This window comes from Camelus ferus, chromosome 5, assembly GCF_009834535.1.
Source record: "Camelus ferus isolate YT-003-E chromosome 5, BCGSAC_Cfer_1.0, whole genome shotgun sequence".
NCBI classification, from domain to species: domain Eukaryota; kingdom Metazoa; phylum Chordata; class Mammalia; order Artiodactyla; family Camelidae; genus Camelus; species Camelus ferus.
In genome coordinates this window covers 30,453,445-30,471,390 of record NC_045700.1, presented here as the reverse complement: position 1 = coordinate 30,471,390, position 17,946 = coordinate 30,453,445, and the positions used below count along the sequence as shown (strand labels likewise).

Below are 17,946 nucleotides of genomic sequence, written 5' to 3'. Positions count from 1 at the left end.
CTGACTCTAACTTGATAATATTGGTCTTGGTCCTTCCTCCTGATGACATGGGCTATAACCCCTACCCTCATGCCGCTCTCCCTGGGTTGGCGGCAGCTAATGTGCCTGGCTCAGTCACGCACACTTCCTTCAGTTATGCTTGGAGTCACATGGTTTTAACCTGTGGTGCCTTTATTTGAGGAAGTTCTGAGCAGTGCCTTATTCTGTGGCTCCTTAACAGCCCTTGAGCCAAACAGATGCCACTCCATACACGTCTTAAGTTTGTGTTAGATTGTAACATAACTTCCTTATAAAGCCACAGTGTTATTTAAGGTTTGGAAGGTAGGACCTATGGAAAAGAAGAAAGGAATTATTATAATTTAGCAAAGAGAAAGTGAGTAACTTAATTAGTGCCTTCAAGTATGAGGAATCTGAGATTCTTCCTCAGTCTTAGACCCAGAAAGGGGAAATGCTTTTCATTGTAACAGCAGAGATTTTCTTGAATCAGGTACAATTACCTGATTCACCAAGCACTTATATACACTATAGAAGATGGTTTTAATAGAAGTAGAATTAAAATTTCAGTGCCAAGTGTCCCTTGGGGTCTGATGGCACAGCAGAGGGTCTGGAGATGTGTGGAAGAATACAGCAGCTGCCAAAGAAATAGCTGGAGAAAGAGACTCAGCCCCAGAGAGATCTGACGTGTGGCAGAGTTGGAGAAAGCTAGACATTAAAGGTGGAAGGAGAGTGGACCTGCTTTCAAATTATAAGAGGCCAGTGCAGCAGAAAAACAATAATGAATTCATTGGTTGAGCATAAATGGAGACTTTGATAAGGAAGAAGAAATTTACTTGTAGCTTTACATTGACTCTGACATGTCTGTGGTGTGGGGAATATTCTTACATTTTGAGCCATGACTGTCTGCTGTGCTGTGTTTTAACAATTAATAAAAGGAGAGAAAACAACACATAGTCTTTAATTGAAACCAGCCAAGAGAACAATTACACAGCAGGCTTTTGCACAGAAAAACAGCATAAACAATATGTTCTAAAGGAAACCTACTCAATGTTTCATTGGCTATGAATGCAGTAGGTTAGACAAAATAGTCAGGATAAAGTCTCCTCTTTTTCAGAAAGAGCAAAAAATGCCAGAAAAAAATTGGCTAAAATGCTTTCTTCTTCAATACTGTTTTTCAGATCTTGATTAAAAAATAATTTAACAAATTGGATTAAAACTCCAGCATTGACTATTACAGAATCATATGCATACCTTTTAATGATACTTTGGAAATAATTTGAGTCGGGGGGAGGGATATAGCTCAGTGGTAGAGCACATGCTTAGCATGCACGAGGTCCTGGGTTCAATCCCCAATACCTCCATTAAAAAAAAGAAAAAGAAAAAGAAATGATTTGAGTCAGTTTAAAGCTACTTACTTTTACAATTTTATTATTATTAATTGTAAGGCCTAACAAGAATCTGTGTAAGAAAAATGAAAAGCAGAATACCAAATGCTTCCCAAGGGAACCCCTGTACACGTGGATAGCCACACGTAGTGACAGGTCCCGTGCACAGATCATAAGCTTAGTGAGCCTCACAAGCTGCCACAGTGGTACCAGCCGGGCAGAGACACAGTGGATGCACAATGACGTGGAGCTTTTCTCTCTTCATTTCACGCCACAAACATTCATCGGGGATCATCCTTTCAGATGAGGTTTGTTCAGCTGGTTGAATCTACCATTCATAGGCTGAACAGCAAGCAGTCAAACCAATTGCAGTTTGTTGACCTATGCTAATCATTTCAAATCCTGATAAAGTTGTAATTTTAGGCTTTTTGACAACTGGATCAGATCAGCTCTCTGGCACTTATAGGACACTTTGTAAGTGATGTGATCATGGCCCCAGATCCTCAATGAACATACAAATGGGATCTGAGCTATTAGCCAAGGAACACTTTAAAAAAGAAAAGAAAAAGAAAAAGAAAAAGGGTTTGAGAAAGAATTTGAAGAAAGAAGACTAAGAATATAATTTCAGGAGACTCAAAGAAGTAGTATTTATCTATAAAAGGAAATAGCAACAGTTGATGCTGTCACAAAGCAGCCAAGAAGTGGAAGAATGTAAACAACTTGTAATTGCAGTCAACAAATGGACAAGAACAAGACATGCCTTCTGTTTCGTAACCAGTATCATCCTCTTATCATCTCTTCCTGCTGCTCTCTATTTAAATGCAATCTCACTGGGGACACTCAAGCACTAGAGATGATTAACTGAGCATGTTAATGCCAAACATGAATATTTATATTAACAGGTTTTGATTACAACTTATCTGACCTTATTCTCCCAGCCCCGAAATACATATACATTTCATGGACTCTGGGAATGGGAGAGTTCATGGTAGACTGCTAACTTTTGAGAATAGGGTATAAAGAAGCTGTCTCCTTCAAGTCTCAAATCTCCAATAATTGCCTTGTATACATTATATATGTGCCTATCAACATAGGATTCTATGAATGATTATTTAAGAAAGCACTTTTATATATTACCTGGTTTGCTCCTAATGACAATCCTGTGAGATAGTTGATTATGATACGGATGCTCAGAAGATGGCATGACCTGTCCATGGTCACTCAGACAGCAAGAGGAAGATCCAGGAAGAGTACTCAGATCTACATATACCTTTCATTCCTTTTCTCCTGACAGTGTGCTGTTCTGTTCTTTGGAATGTTTTTCCTTTGTGAATACTGAGTTGAAACAAACAAACAAACAAACAAACAATATACTACCAGGGTTGCATATTAGATGTAGTAAGGATGGAGTGTAGAAGGATCTTTAGCTGTTCCATTACCATCATGGAAATACTAATTATTTTTTAATGAATGCATCTCAACTGAGAGTACTAGAAAAATCACAGAAAACTAATACTCATAGCACATGATGGATTGCAGAAATTATGATGCATTCCAAACCAAAAATAAGCAACAATGAGGGTTCAGATTTACTAGATCTAGAGATACATACTCAGTCTGCAGGGAAACTGAATTTCTGTTAGTCTTTTATCCCCTGGCTAGTAATTACTGACACTATGTCACATAAAAGTTTCCAAGGGAACTTCTCAGAGACGAATATCAAACAAGATACACAGAAGTGCTGAAAGACAGTAGAAGATCTGAATATAGCAAGAACAGACATAGAAAGGATATCACTTTAAGTAAAAAAAAAGTATAGAAACTAGATAGCATCGATGATGAATGTAATTACATTGCTCGGGAGCCTTTTAAACCAAAAAAAGAAGTTTGGAATTGGTGTCTGATTTTGATGATAGTAAGCATTTTTGCATAGAAGATAAAAACTCCTGTTTTGTCTACTGAAGCTGTGTTTCTGGAGCTTTCTGTCTTCCCCTGAGCTCTTTCATACATGTGTATTTTTATTAAGAAACAACTTGTATTACCAAATTAGCTGGTATTTTACTGACAAATAGAAGAAAAAGAACTCTTTATTGTCCATACCTTTTTCTATTTTTGGAATATATGAAGCAGGTTTTTTTTTCTTTTTTTGTGTATGTATGTTTTGTTTTCTGGTAAAACTTTGGATGTGTTTGAAAATGACTTGATAAAAGCATGTTTATAACCCGGAAAAAATAAGAGTACACATCTGTTGATAATCCTTTCAAGTTTTAAGAACCAAGAGTTACTATTTGGCTAGTATAGAACTAGAAAATTTGATTTTCATGTAAGCAGAATAGAATCTCTGAACTCTCCCAAAATCATTGTTCTAGAAGGTGGAATTCTGTCCGTCAACCAAGTCACTTGTTTCCAGGTCATATATTTGAATTGCTCTGGCACTTGACTGTTTCTAACCAGCAACTCCATTCTTTAAACAACAAACAATAAAACCAGAAACACAAAAATAAACAAGCACATCCTATTCTGTAGGTGATAGGAGCTATGACCACACAGACCACCTATGAGATTTCATGCCTCAAGTGCGGCAGCCATCTGAGTGATGGAGACTCAGATGTGGGGCTCGCTGACTTTAACCTGATTTAAGTCCTGACCAAATCAGTGTGTGGTCAAGATCTGCGCTTGATGATTTGGCTTGTATCTGGAGATTCAAGACTGCTGGAGAAGAAAACTGAAGAGAATTTTGAGTCAGTTCATGAAGCACTGGCCTGATGCTTGGGGGCCTGTGCTTTTAACGACTCAAACTAACCATGTGGAACTTCCTCTCTGCATCTCACTTTTCTTCCTGATAAAATGAAGAAGTTGTACTAGACCAGTGTTTCCCAATGTCTGTAAGCAGTTGAACAAGTTCTTACAAAGAAATCAGATAAGGCCCCAATGTAGAAAACAGAGATGCTGAGCTTTGCCTGGCATGGAGGGTGGGAAAGCTGGAGCCCTGCCGGCTGGCTCAGCCTCCATTTGATGTTCTCACTGGCCCCAGGGGTATTTTGCAAAATTCTTGGTTTCTGCCGAAGACAATTTGAAGATGCCTCAAATAATTGATTAGGGCCTAAAAAATTCTAAAGAATTAAAAAATTTTAAACTTCTGGACCATCTATAGCTTAGTAATAAATACGACACAAAAAAGGAGTGTTTTGCTTTAAAATGGCACCAGAACTTTTGCACAGCCTTTTGCTTTAAAGAAATGATTTACAACCACTTATGAAAAGGACTATTTTAAATTCTCCCCAAGGATTCAGGTCACTGAAGTCAAGTGAAGAGTCTCCAGAGCGTGCTGACAGTGTTGTCCCCAAATAGGTGTGAGACAACATATGACTCAGTAATTGTTAATGACTCTGCCCTCTTCCCTGCTCCAGCCTCGAAAGGAGTTTGAAAGTGTGGGGATTGAGTGCCGGGAGTGTAAAAGGGAAGGGGCAGTATCCTCCTTGTCTACTCCTGGAACTCTGCCAAGCTCTGAGGAACAGAGAAAGGCCCACGATGGTAATAGTTGGCTTAAAAAGGCATTCTTTGCATTCTGCAAGTAGATCATTATCTGAGGTGGAGCAATCCCAGCTTAAGATAAAGAATTTAAAAGCTATTAAGTCCCAGAGATTCTCGTTTGCTAAATCATATACAAATAGACTCCTCTCTCCATTCATTTGCATTGTCTCTGATTTATTCTTGTCTTGCGTGACTGCAGGGTACTTTGTAACTCGTGGAAATCCTGGCACAATCCTTACATTGCCCTCAGCAATTAGCGTCATTACTGCCCACCATATGCATTCAAAGCAATATGCAAATATGCTGAAAAAACTTGTGCCTGCAGAAAAGAAGTCATATTTTTCATATTATTAGAAATGAAACATTCCTTTGGGCCTGTGGCAGAACACTTTCATGTGTCGTGAGTTAACTGTTGAGCACTAGGAATGCAACATAGCTATCAACTGGTTGATTGTCTTTGATGATCAAAATGAAGAGTATTTCCCCCTTTGACCAGCAGCACGGACACAACAGGGCAGAGCGTTTGTAGTTCCTGAAGGTCTTGTTCAAGAGCAAATCAACTGTGAATTGTGGGGAAATTGTATTGCTGCTTCCTGGAAAGAGAGTGGTTTATTCATATGTTTCGATTCCCTCCTGGCATGGTGCTCATTATAAAGAGAATGGCAAGGCAGACAGTGCTGGAGAAAGAATGCGTTTTTCCTGGAGTCTTTTTTTGTTGTTGTTAAACAGCCAAAAACTTTCCTCCGTTCTGCTTTGCTTGTAATTTAATACTAGCCAAAGCCTGTTTAAAATACTTGTGGCCAATGTTTATTATACTGTGGTTGCACCGTAGTGTGTAAAGGGGCTATTAAGTACTGCGGTTATAAATCACTTGGAGAGCCCCATAACATTTTCACTGGCTTGTTCTGTTCTGTGTTCCTATCATAGGATATCAATAACAAGAGTGACGGCTGACATTTCTCTTGCTAAGAGGTCTGTCCTAAATAATCCCAGCAAGAGAGCAATAATTGAACGTTCGAACACTCGGTCCAGCTTAGGTAAGATGCTCAAATGTGGTACTTCTTCAAGCTGTGCTTTCAGACAGGGATGACACACATTGCACTTGTGAATGTCTTTTCCAACTTGCTCCCCATTCTGAATGGGGAAGGACTGGTTAACTGACAAGAAGGCCAGCCACAGTTAGGGAGCAGAGTCCTGCAGGAGCCTGGGCCTCCTTTCTCTCAGCTCTGATTAATTAGCTAATTAGTAGTCAGGTAGGGAGAATCCTCATAGGCTCTCCTGGTCTGTTACTGCCTAATCCCGTGAAACCACTCATCTCCACTCACCCAAGCTTCTCTGTCATATCTGTCATACCTGAGTCACAGCTGACATGAAAGGAAATGAGATGTTCGGCTTTCTCAGATTCTTAGAAGAAAGTCGGATGATGGTGTTTTTAGTGTTGATTCTGCTGCTAGCTGGTAGTACCCAGTATATAGTCACATCTGTAAGTGGAAGTAGCAGCCACCATTCATGCCATTCAGGGAGTTTAAGCGTATCTTTCCTGGAACCCCAGTCAGAAGGCATCCTGAAATTCACCATGATGGAGAAGAAAAGAACACTCTGATTAGCCCCAACAAACATGTATGAGCAGGGCTGTGGCAGATGGATTCACCGTCCACAAAAGTGAGTCCATGCTGCAGAGAATCACAACACTCATCTCAGAAGCCTGTTGGTGGCTTCTGTGATTGCCCAGAGTGGTATAGTCCACTCATAACTTTCTTTTGCATTCACATTCTGAGAGCAACTTGTTTTACTGCCCTTTTCCTCATGGGCAGAGTAGGAAAGACAGGGTTTGTCTATGCCACTGTATTTTTTTAAAACTGCTGAAAGGAGTTCTATAGATGATAGAAAACTTTTTTTTTTTTTTCAGTTAGGATTTCCAAGATAGATTGCACGCCAAATACCACATCAAGAGTCCACTGAAGGTTCTGCCTTGACCCTGAGCCAAGAATTGTGCAGATGGAAAGAGACTAGTGTTGTCTCTATTCCTGGCCCGGGATTGGCACACGGTTATTGCTCAATAAATGTTCGTTAGATGGTTGCTTTGTGAAAGAATGCTAAACATACCAAGTGGGGCAGTTGCTAGCGTTTGTGAGGGCAAGATCCCAGGCACTGGTGGTTCCTTCTTTAGTCCTGTATTTAGAGCCTTCCATGTACAGAGTGAAACCATCTTAAAGGCACAGTATTTTGAATTTCAGGAGTAATCATGGCAGAGTTGATGATGATGAATCAAATTAGGTAACTGACTAAAGTAATATATCACAGGTGACAAGGATGCCAAATCAGATCGAAGACTTCTCAAGTAAGCATCTGTTCTCTGCTCTCCTGTTTTCCATCCTCCTTTCCATTCCTCTCGGTGCCTTTGACTTTTAACCAGTCCTTCCTCTGATGTATAATGAGGGGTTAGAGGACACTTCAAAGAATAAGCGAGGTTGCCCAACTTTTTCAACATCTTGCACCAGCCTAAGGTTTCATGGATTTTCCTTTGAAGTCATTCCATATAATCTATGTTTCCAGAGTCAGTGGAGTGGTTGGGGTGGGGTTAGTTTAAATATTGAGGAAGAAACAAGATAATCCGTTCACAGGTTTTCTTTTTTACTCAGTGAAGTCATATACCCATCACTGGAGTTAATTGAATGGTAACCTATTATGATCACCACTGTGTGAGCCCCTTACACCCATTTGTCTGTTTGTTAGTGCACGTTTGTAGATTCTTTCATCAAATGTTTGTCAAATGTTTGTCAAACACTTGTCACTTAGGAAGTATAAGCATAACCAGGACAAAGTATCTTACCCATCGGCAAACAGAAAGAAGGGAGAGTGGGTTAAAATATTCTGTGATAATGGAATTATGAGCAAAGTACTAAAGGTGTAAAGAAAGGTAGGGAGTAGGAGGTATCTCAGAAGATGTCACAGAAGCTGTCTCTGAGCTGATTCTTCAGGGAAGTCAAGAATGTACACAGGCATTGAGAGAGAAACATTGTGTGGTTGAGAAGCCAGTAGTTTTGTGAAGAGCATGCTTAGAAAAAAGGAAGTGGGGGGCATGATTTGAGAGCAACGGGAAAGACTGAAAAAGTAGACTGAGGCCAGTATGTTAGGGCTCTAGTGTGCCTTGCTAAAGAGACCTCCAAAATAGATTTCATGAAATGTTAATTTAAAAAAATACTGATAGTATGTTTTCCATTTTTGAATAAATTTGGAAATTATGGATTAGTTTCAGGTTTCTTCACTGCAAGACATGTTGGAGGCATTAAGATACAAAGGGTAATGCACATTTGAAATTCTAAGACAAACCATTATGGTATGTGATATTTCTCTTGCAGAAAACTCCCTTCTTCCCATAGGATACCTTATGGGATTAGTGTTCCAGGCTACTCATGTTGGGAAATATTACTTTGGGCTATAGAGAGCCACTGAAATAGTTTAAGCATTTGGATATAAGAAAGATCACAGGTGACAGAGATACCGGAGCGAGGTTGGTCCAGACCAGTTGTGGTCAGGTTATAGCAGTGGTCATTGAGGTCCCTGCAGGACCACAGTCTATGATTTCTCAGAGCTCTGTTTGCCTGGAATAAGATCATGATGAATCAGCCAGGATCATCAAGATTGCTGGGTTTAAGAAAATGAGCTGTGTAGATAAATGTGTCTATCTCTTCCTCACACATGTAATTTATTTATTGCAGTCCATATACATAGTCCAAATACTGGTATGACTCCAGTATATAGTGTAGCCCTCTGCAGCCTCCTGGCCTGCTCTGCCTGAGCACCTCTTTTCTTATGCCCACTGCCTAAGTTTTGTGTTGGTTAAGCAGTAGGTGTGCCTGCCCTCTGTGCTGGTCAAACACCACACTCACCTCATTGCTGGTGCAAAGTAAATAAGGCCCAGGTATTTCTGTATTACTGACACAGAGACTCAAAGTGCCTCAAGGGTTCTTTGTACCAGGGCAGTCTCTTTCCTTCACTGCTTTTTTGCTACTTCAGAAAATACTATATTCAGATTTGAAGCTTAAAGCAATATAAACTTATTCTAGTGCAGTCCTAGGCAGGAGTTATATTAAACCACAGCAGTTTAATGGAAAAAAAAAGAAAGAAAAACGTACCCCAACATCCTGAGACTGAAGCTAGAATAAAAATAAACTTTATTTTCCAAACTTCTCTCATAAAAAAATTCTTTTTTAACTGCTCTGACATTCGAGAGAAAAGGGACAAGTATGTTGTTATTACTAACAAATGTAGACTATAATTTCAGAATTTTGCAAATAAGCCAAATTGTCCAGATCCTTTACAGTGATATTGTGAAATCTAGTCATCTTTCAGAGCACCAGGAAATCTTTCAGCCATTGGTATTGGATATGATGCAAAATGATAGATATGTTGCCTTTTTGTTGTTGTTGTTGTTGGCTTGAACAACAGAAATCTATTGTCTTGCATTTCTGGAGGCTAGAAGTCCAAGATCAAGGGATCTGCAGGGTCGCTTCCTTCTAAAGGATGCGAGGGAGAATCTGTTTCACACCTCTCCCCTAGCTTCTGGTGGTTTGCTGGCCATCTTTGGCTTTCCTGTCTTGTAGAAGTGTCACCCCAGGCTCTGCCTCCATCTTCACATGGCATTCTCCTGTGTGCGTGCCTGTCTCCACATTTCCCCTTTTTATAAAGACACCAGTCATATTGGATTAACACCCACCCTAATGACCTCATTTTGACCTGATTATCTCTGTAAAGACCCTATCTCAAAAATAAGGTTACATTCTGAGGACTAGGGGTTAAGACTTCAACATATGAATTTGGGGAAATACAATTCAACCTATAACAGGAGGGAAATCATAGAACATGTTGTGAGTCAGAAGTTGAATTGAGCAGCCTCTACTGGGTTCTGCTGAGCAATATGTTGACTCTTTAAATTCATACTTCTAGTATAGATCATGCATCAAACATCGGTGATTTTGTGGGAAGAATTTTATGCTATTATGCAAAGCCCTAGAAAGTGGAGTTACAGGATAGTCTTGAGTATTTGTGATCCCACACACCCTGTCAATCTGTTTGGTTATGGAAGGAGAACGTTTTGGTGGGTGACATTAACTTGAATTTATCCTGGATAAGCAAAACAAATCATGGGATTCTGGTACAAACTCTTTTCAATGAGGACATTTAGAGCAACATCAGCTTTTTTCCTAGGTCATCTTTGAAATCATTTAAATTAGGTAGCTTTGTATAAAAATAAAAATAAGTGAAAAAACAAAACAAGATCATCCCTCTGAAAATTAAATATTCTAACTCAGTCTTTGGACTTGACCAATAAATCAGGTGATTTATAAAGTATATATTAAAAGCTTTTTATATTTCAGAAAGCCATATTATGTTTTTGTAGATAATTAGCTTAAATATTTGCTTTAAAAAATCTGAATTGCTTTGGACGGTGAATATAACTAGATTTTTCGTTTGACCAGGTTCACACACAGATTCAGGTCAGTTGACTATTACAGCTGGCTAAAAAGATTTGCATCTAAGTGCACTGTGGCACTTTAATATAATTGCCTATAGTTTTTTTTTTGATATTGAAAATAATTATGCCTTAGAACAAGTCCACTGGCTCTAACAGCTGAATGAAGACTTAGCAATATGCTAGTTATAAGAGAAGATCCAGAACATTTAACAGGGATACAGAAATGTGCATATTGGTCCAAACCGATGAGTTGTGAGGCTTTTAAAAACATATTCATGAAATATGAATATATAAGTTGTTGATCAGAAGACATATTTCAGTGTAACTTTCTTCTCATGTGATGTTGCTCTGCACATGTATTTCGGTTGTTTCCTAAAATGTGGTTTCAACTTCTATAGCTAAAATAAAAGTTCTTTAGAACAAAACCAGAGTCCAAAACAACATAGCTATATAAATAGCTAAATACTAGAATGAGTGTAAGATGCAAATCAAGAGAGCCATCTCAATTTTTCCCACCGTTTGGTTTTATGCCACGCTCAGCCCATCTCTCTTTAGAAAAGACCTTAAGTTAGATAGGACTATGAAAATTCAATGTGTTTTGTTTTGCAACATAGACAAACATCTGAAAGGGGGTACTGCTTTTTAAGTATAGGAACTATTTAATAAAAAAATAACCATGACCTATTATTTATTGTTTCTCCTTTTAGCGGAAGTGCAAAGTGAAATTGAAAGAATCTTTGAGTTGGCAAGATCTTTGCAACTGGTTGTTCTTGATGCAGACACCATCAATCACCCAGCACAACTTATAAAGACTTCTTTAGCACCAATTATTGTTCATGTGAAAGTCTCATCTCCAAAGGTAATGAGTTCATTTCTGTCTTAAGAATGAGAAGCTTGCTTCTTTTGAAATTTTCTTTGCTCTGTGCATTTTTGTTATTGGGCAAGGAGGATGTCATGTTGAGACCCTTTTTGATGAGCACAGTTTTTAATTCACCTATTCTGTACAGGTTCTAGAAATTTTGAGACAGCAAATAAATAGTAGCCTATTCCATCAAGAAGCTCACTGTCTATTGCAGTTCCCAAACCAGGTGGTTATGCAAGAGTATAGTAGAAACAAAAAACTAAGAAAGGTGAGGAAAAGTCAAGCCTGGCTTTTCAGAGACTTTAGGGTCTATCTTGGTAAATTTCTTGGGTAGTATTGATTCTTTTATCACCTATATTCTCTCCTCAGTTGAGAGGGTACATAGTTCAAGAAAGAGCTATATTTATCATATATAAAGTCAAATATCACCATATAAAATCTCTTATGGAAACATTATAGATCCTTACATTTGTGCTTAGGTTGGGTTCTTCAAGGAATAGAGGTATTCTGTGATTGAGCACAATGGGATATCTGCCGTGTATCTTTCTGCTAACAGGGGAGATAAAAATAAAAGTGGACAGCCTCATATTGGTCTCTTTAGACTTGGTTGTTATTTAACTTTAAAATATGATGATGTCCTAAAAAGTTAATATGAAATGGATACCCCTGGGAGGTACTACCTTAACAATCAGTTTCTTTCCAATGCCTCCAAGAGTGCATTTTCATGCTTCAATGCCAATTCGACTTCCATCCAGAACAGTGGTTTCCTCTCCCAGGTGGAGAATGTGCCCCTCCCAACCCTTCTGACCTCCTTAGCCTTCCATCTCTCCACACACTGGTTCTGTGCAGGATGAGCTTGGGAATCCTGACCAAACCAGGGCTTTTGGGAATCATTAGAATGGATTGAAGTTGTCTTAATCACTTGGAGTCTTTTTCACCCAGAACTGAAGGGGATTCAGGCTCCCTTCCCTGCAGTGGAATAGATTTCAACCCCTCTCACCCCTGTCCCTGTCACCATGGGGTCCATAAGTACAGGAATTGGGACTCCTGGGGACATATGTGCTAAGGTAGCATAAAGCCTCATAGATTAGTACTGTTTTGGGGGAAGGGTCCTATTTCAGCTAAAAAAAAAAAAAAAAAAAAAAAGAGCAAAGGGAGTATATGGAAAAATGCAGTTACAGCAGTGCCCAAAAGGCATAGGTGTATCACTGGTTTATATGTAGCAGTACGCCAGTGCAAATGTTTTGCTTAGATTTCTATTATGACGTCATTCTGTTCATGTAAGATTAGACTGGAATGCCTTAATAATTATCAATGACAAAAAGGGTCAAATATATAAATGACTCTGATATTTATCTGACATTGAGATAGTGAACCAAAATAGAACTCAACTGAATTTGGACATAAACGACCTGGTACAGATCAGTTCCTCCACTTTTACGAGCTGGCTTTCTTTGAAATCTCTGGGTAAAATGTAGGGCGAGAACACAAGATCCCAAGACCTCCCATGGAGTGAGAATAGGATGAACATATCAAATCCACTATAACTGAAAGCCAGTATAAATGGATGATGTCATTACAGAATTTATATATATGACTTGTCACATTATGTTTTCTTTCTTTTAATACTCAGGGCTACACAGACTATGAAAAAAGGTCTTAGTTTATTTGATTTTCTTTCAACTAGTTGAAAGTATCACAGATTCATGTCTTCTTCTATCAGGTTTTACAGCGGTTGATTAAATCTAGAGGAAAGTCCCAAAGTAAACACTTAAATGTTCAACTGGTTGCAGCTGATAAACTTGCACAATGCCCCCCAGTAAGTACAATCATTTTTTTGTCATGCTCATTCTTGACTGGTTAGGAGAGGTTGGTGGTTTTGTTTTGTTTGAACATATATTAACATTGTCATTCTTATTATAGATGGTATGTCGTGGTGATGGTATGTTGTCATAAACCTAGAGGGTTTCTTGGAGCAAACTGCTGCTCTCGTGTTGGCTGCTCAGGCATCCAGGACTGGGTGGCGTCTGCCACGTCACAAGACATGAACTTAGTGTCCAGGGTCCAATGTCCTTACTGCTACCTTGATTGCCCTGCAAACACTCAGCAAACTACTTAACCCAGTCCTGTGGACACTTTTATGAAAAGGAAAGAACCAATAAAACATACTGATTTGATTTTCCTTTAACTTTTCTGCCAGAAAGTTCCGCTAGGTGTAGAAGATTATGACACTGAAAGTTAAGAACTTCTTAGCACTAGAAGAGCACTGTGGTTATAGCAGGTAAAAAGGTCAGGGTTAAGTCAGGTGACAAACCATATTATAGCAACTTTTCTTCTAGTGCCGTTGCCAGCAAACAGCTGCTGAGCAGGAAGCCAAGGAAATGGCGAGGAGGTGGGGGCAGGGAGGTGACTGCTGTCATGTGGGTCCGCAGAGGCTGATCACTGTCTACACCTGCTCGGCTGACTTACTATTTCTGTGCCTGTGTTTCTCTAAAGGAAATAACTGCTTTTCCAACTGATTCGATTCACTAGGTTTTGTCATATGTGTGTGTAAGGATCATTAATGCTCTGTGGAAGCATAAAATCCAATCCAGATATTTAGAGAGGCAACATAGCACAGCTGTTAAACGTGTAGACTCTGGAGCCAGACTGCCTGGGTTCACATCCTCCACGCATCCACACTAGGGATTACATCCCGAGTTATGTAGTCTTGAGCAAATACCTCCCTCACTGGATTGGTGTAAAGACTGGATGAGTGACTGTGTGGTAAAGCTCTTGGAACAGTGCCCAGCACACAATAAGCACCTAAGTGTTTCTGTTGTAATTACTGGATGTACTTTGCACTATGCCATGCCTATCTGTCAGGTTCTGTAAAGATCTGAGCTGGTCTGGTTCACTGTTGTATCTCAAGTTCCTGTCATATCAGGTCCATGAGAAATATTGAATGAATGAAAGGATGTACAGGCAGGAAGAGGACAAGGTAAGAATAAGGATGTACAGGCAGTGCATCCTCTCATTAGATGCTTACAATGGGCCAGACGCTGTGCTAGATCCTTTACATAGATTCTCTCTAATCCTCACAGTCATTTAGTAAGCTGGGTAGTATTATCCCCATCATATAGTTGAGGTAACTGAAGACCAAGATGTTAAAGGATTTTTGTAAGGTCACACAGCAAATTATGATTAGATTTAGATCTATCTGGTTGCAAAGCCAATTTCCTCCCCTCACAATCCAACTCACCTATTCACACACACACCCCTAGTGGTTGCCTACCTGCAGATGATTTGGATAGCTCAGAGTCTGGAGTGCTATGTTAAGAAGTCTAACTGCACATTGCCGACTAATGAAGCCCACTTACACGATGGAATGTATGATTAAAGCACTGAGCAAATGTAGAAGAATTTATTTCCCACTCCCTGACTCTGTAACGTGTCCCAATTGAAGGAGGCTAACCTTTATTGAGTAGCTCCCAAAAGCCAGGAACTATGCTATTGTTTCCCATTTTTTAGAGCAGTCTTACAAGGGTAGTTATATCAGTTTGGATCTTCTGGGAAGTAGACACCTGGAATTCGAGGTGCAGACTTATGAGAGGAAATGCCTATGAGAGGGAAAGGGAAAAGGGACAGAACCACAGGGAGAGCCTTCAGACCTGATGCACTTCTGACCCTGTGAAAGGAAAGGGGGACAGGAGGAGAAATGGGTGGGAGGAGCTTCAGACTGCGATGCAGCCTGGAGAAAATCTCCAACATGGAGCTGGGGATCCCCAAAGCAAAGGTTGCCCCATGGAGAGCCTCGTGTCAGGCAGAAATGTTCGGGCTCTAGTCCTGTGCTGTGTTCAGGCGGTGGCAGGGAGCAGCCCGGAGAGAGCATGGCTTTGCTTGAATGCCACAGTGGATCCTGAGGGCGCAGCTGGCGCGAGGCTGCTGATTGCACTGGTCACAGCCAGCTCTCAGTCCAGGGGAAATCTGCACGCACCTCTGTGACCCCCAGAGTAGATGACCCTATCCTTACTTTCTCCAGGAGAAATCTAAGTCCCTGCTAAGAAATGTGTTGGAGGTGACTGAATAAGTGAGCCCCAAGAGTCAGCCCTAGAGCTTTGACTCCAACAAAGCTCTGTCCACTGTACCGCTCCCAGTCTCCACGTCTCCACATCGCCATGTAGTGTAGATGGATCTCTGGTCCCCAGCTTTGCTGTACAAGAAATAGCTCATTTTCTACTTTGACCCCTAGCCCAGGGGGCAGGCAGGAGGTTTAGCCATGCTTGCAGCTGCCTTTACTCTAACCCAGGACAGAACAAAGACTCCAAGTGGTAAGGGTGGTGTTGTCGAGGAAGTTGAGGGAGTGAGGGGAAGAGTTCCAATTCAGACAACCATTGACCAAATCCACGTAGTCCCTAAGGATGGATGCTCGGCTGCGTCAGACCTCATCCGCAACAGGGGTCTTTGGCAAGGCAGGGAGACACATAGCCCCTGCTCTCTGGGGCTTTGGCAAGAGAGCTCCCTTCTCTTCTCTGTCTGAGGGAAGGGAGGTATCTCCCTTTTATCCCCTCTTGTTGCTATTAAAGGGACTTCCTCTCTGCTTTTGTTGTACCTAAAAGCATCCCCACCTTCTTTTGTTTCCAGAAGCAATTAGCACAAAATGTTTCCAACCAATTTAGGCTTTGGGAACACAAAATTCAGAAGGGGAAATGGAGAGCTGGCAATTTCCTGCCACAGACACCTCCCTCCCCAACCAGACAAGGAAGCACGGACGCTGCCACCTGCTTGAGTGGTGGAAAAATAAAGAGGGAAAAGACAAAAAGAAAAGGCACGGATTATTATCTCAGGTTTCACTGGCCAGGTCTGAGTTCAATGTAGAGACATGCACTGGGAGGGCAGCACCGGCACTGTGAGGTCCCAGGCATGGCACTAAGATCTGCGGGAGTTCTGGGAGCAGATCTGGGTGGACTTGAGAGCAGTTAGGCCCATCTAATTTCATTTGACACAATGATCAGACTCACCCACCAGGGTTAAGGCGTTTCACAAGTTTGCTCAAAGGCACATGTTGACAAGAATGGAAGGGCTTTCCAAGTAAAGAGCTTGTCTCTGACTGCCTTCAGCTGGAGGCAGCGGCGGGGGAGGAGTGGGCTCCATGAGCCAACGTCCGCAGTGTTGTGGAAGGAATCTCCTCTGGTGAAGGTTAAAGGATGTGGTATCTAACATCCCTTCTCAGCTCCAACACTCTGATTCTATCTAGATTTTGGAAGTGATCAGCTTAGAGATGTTATTGAAATCATGAGTGTGGTAGAGCCCAGGGAAGAGGAGAGTATAAAAATAAGCAGAAGACAGGGAGGGTGTAACTCTGGTAGAGTGCATGCCCAGCATGCACAACGTCTTGGGTTCAATCCCCAGTACCTCCATTAAAAAATAAAAATAGAGGAGTTCTGGTCAAGATGGCGGAGCTTACCTCTCCTTGTGACTACAACGAAACCATAACTGAATGCTAAATAACCATCAAAAAAAGACTGGAACCTAGCAAAAAGATCTTCTGCAACTGGAAACATAAAGAGGGAACCACAGCAGGATGGTAGGAGGGGCGTGTTCATGATATAATTGGGACCCATACCCCCCAGGTGGGCGACCCACAAGCTGAAGATTTGTTAAGTTGCAGGGGCCCTCCCACAGGAGTGAGAGCTCTAAGCCCCATGTCAGGCTCCCCAGCTCGGGTCCTGGTATTGGGAAGAGAAGGAGACCCCAGAACATCTGGTTTTGAAGGGCAGGGGGGCTTGGCTCTGGCAGCCCCACGGGACTGGGGGAAATGGAGACTCCATTTGCTTGGGAAGCATACACAGAAATTCATGTGCACCAGGTCCAAGGGCAGAGGCAGTGATTTCATAGGAACCTGGGCCAGACCTGCCTGCTGGATTTCGAGGGTCTCCTGGGGATGTGGGGGGTGGCTGTGGCTCACCCAGGGGACATAAAAGCTGGTGGAGGACATTCTGGGAGTGTTCATCTACATGAGCTTTCCTGGAGGCTGACAACTTGATTGGATCATAGCACCAAGACCTAGCCCCACCCAGCAGCCTGTAGGGAAGCCTCAGGCCTAACATCGTACAGGGTGGGAACACAGCCCCACCCATTAGCAGACTTCCTAAGCCACAAAGGCCTCTAGACACAGCCCTACCCACCAGAGGTCCAGGATCTAGCTTCACCCAGCAGTGGGCAGGCATTGGCTCCTCCTGCCAGGAAACCTGCATAAGCCTCTAGTCCAGTCTCATCCACCAGGAGCAGATACTAGAAATAAGAGAACAATGATCCCAAAGCCTGTGGAAGGAATCCACAAACACATAGAAAGATAGACAATATGAGGTGGCAAAGGAATATCTCCCAGGCCAAGGCACAAGATAAAATCCCAGAAGAAGAAATAAGTGATGAGGAGATAGGTAATTTATCTGAAAAAGAGTTTAAAGTAATGATGGCCAAGATGTTCAGAGAACTCAAGAGGAGTACAGATGCACAGAGTGAAGTTTTTAGCAAAGAGTTGGAAAATATAAAGAATACCCAAACAGAGTTGAAGAATAAAATCACTGAAATGAACAATACACTAGAAGGAACCAAGAATAGACTAAATGAGGCAGAAGAACAGATCAGTGAGCTAAAAAACAAATTAGTGGAAATCACTACTTCAGAACAGAAAAAAAAAAAAAATA

General features: G+C 41.2%; 1 protein-coding gene and 1 pseudogene across 3 annotated transcripts in view; one reads left to right on the top strand and one right to left on the bottom strand.

Annotated features, from left to right (window-relative positions):
• LOC116663621 overlaps positions 1-17,946 on the bottom strand; it is a 544,445-nt pseudogene that overhangs the window by 121,762 nt on the left and 404,737 nt on the right.
• The window catches only part of CACNB4 (calcium voltage-gated channel auxiliary subunit beta 4), a 222,156-nt gene that overhangs the window by 184,788 nt on the left and 19,422 nt on the right, over positions 1-17,946 (top strand). For 2 of the 3 annotated variants that reach the window (XM_032479434.1, XM_032479435.1), the window contains exons 10-12: positions 5,844-5,953; positions 11,103-11,254; positions 12,981-13,076. In XM_032479434.1, the coding sequence (XP_032335325.1) occupies positions 5,844-5,953; positions 11,103-11,254; positions 12,981-13,076 (358 nt within the window). The remainder of the gene's footprint in view (positions 1-5,843; positions 5,954-11,102; positions 11,255-12,980; positions 13,077-17,946) is intronic. The other variant, XM_032479436.1, reaches the window with a different exon arrangement.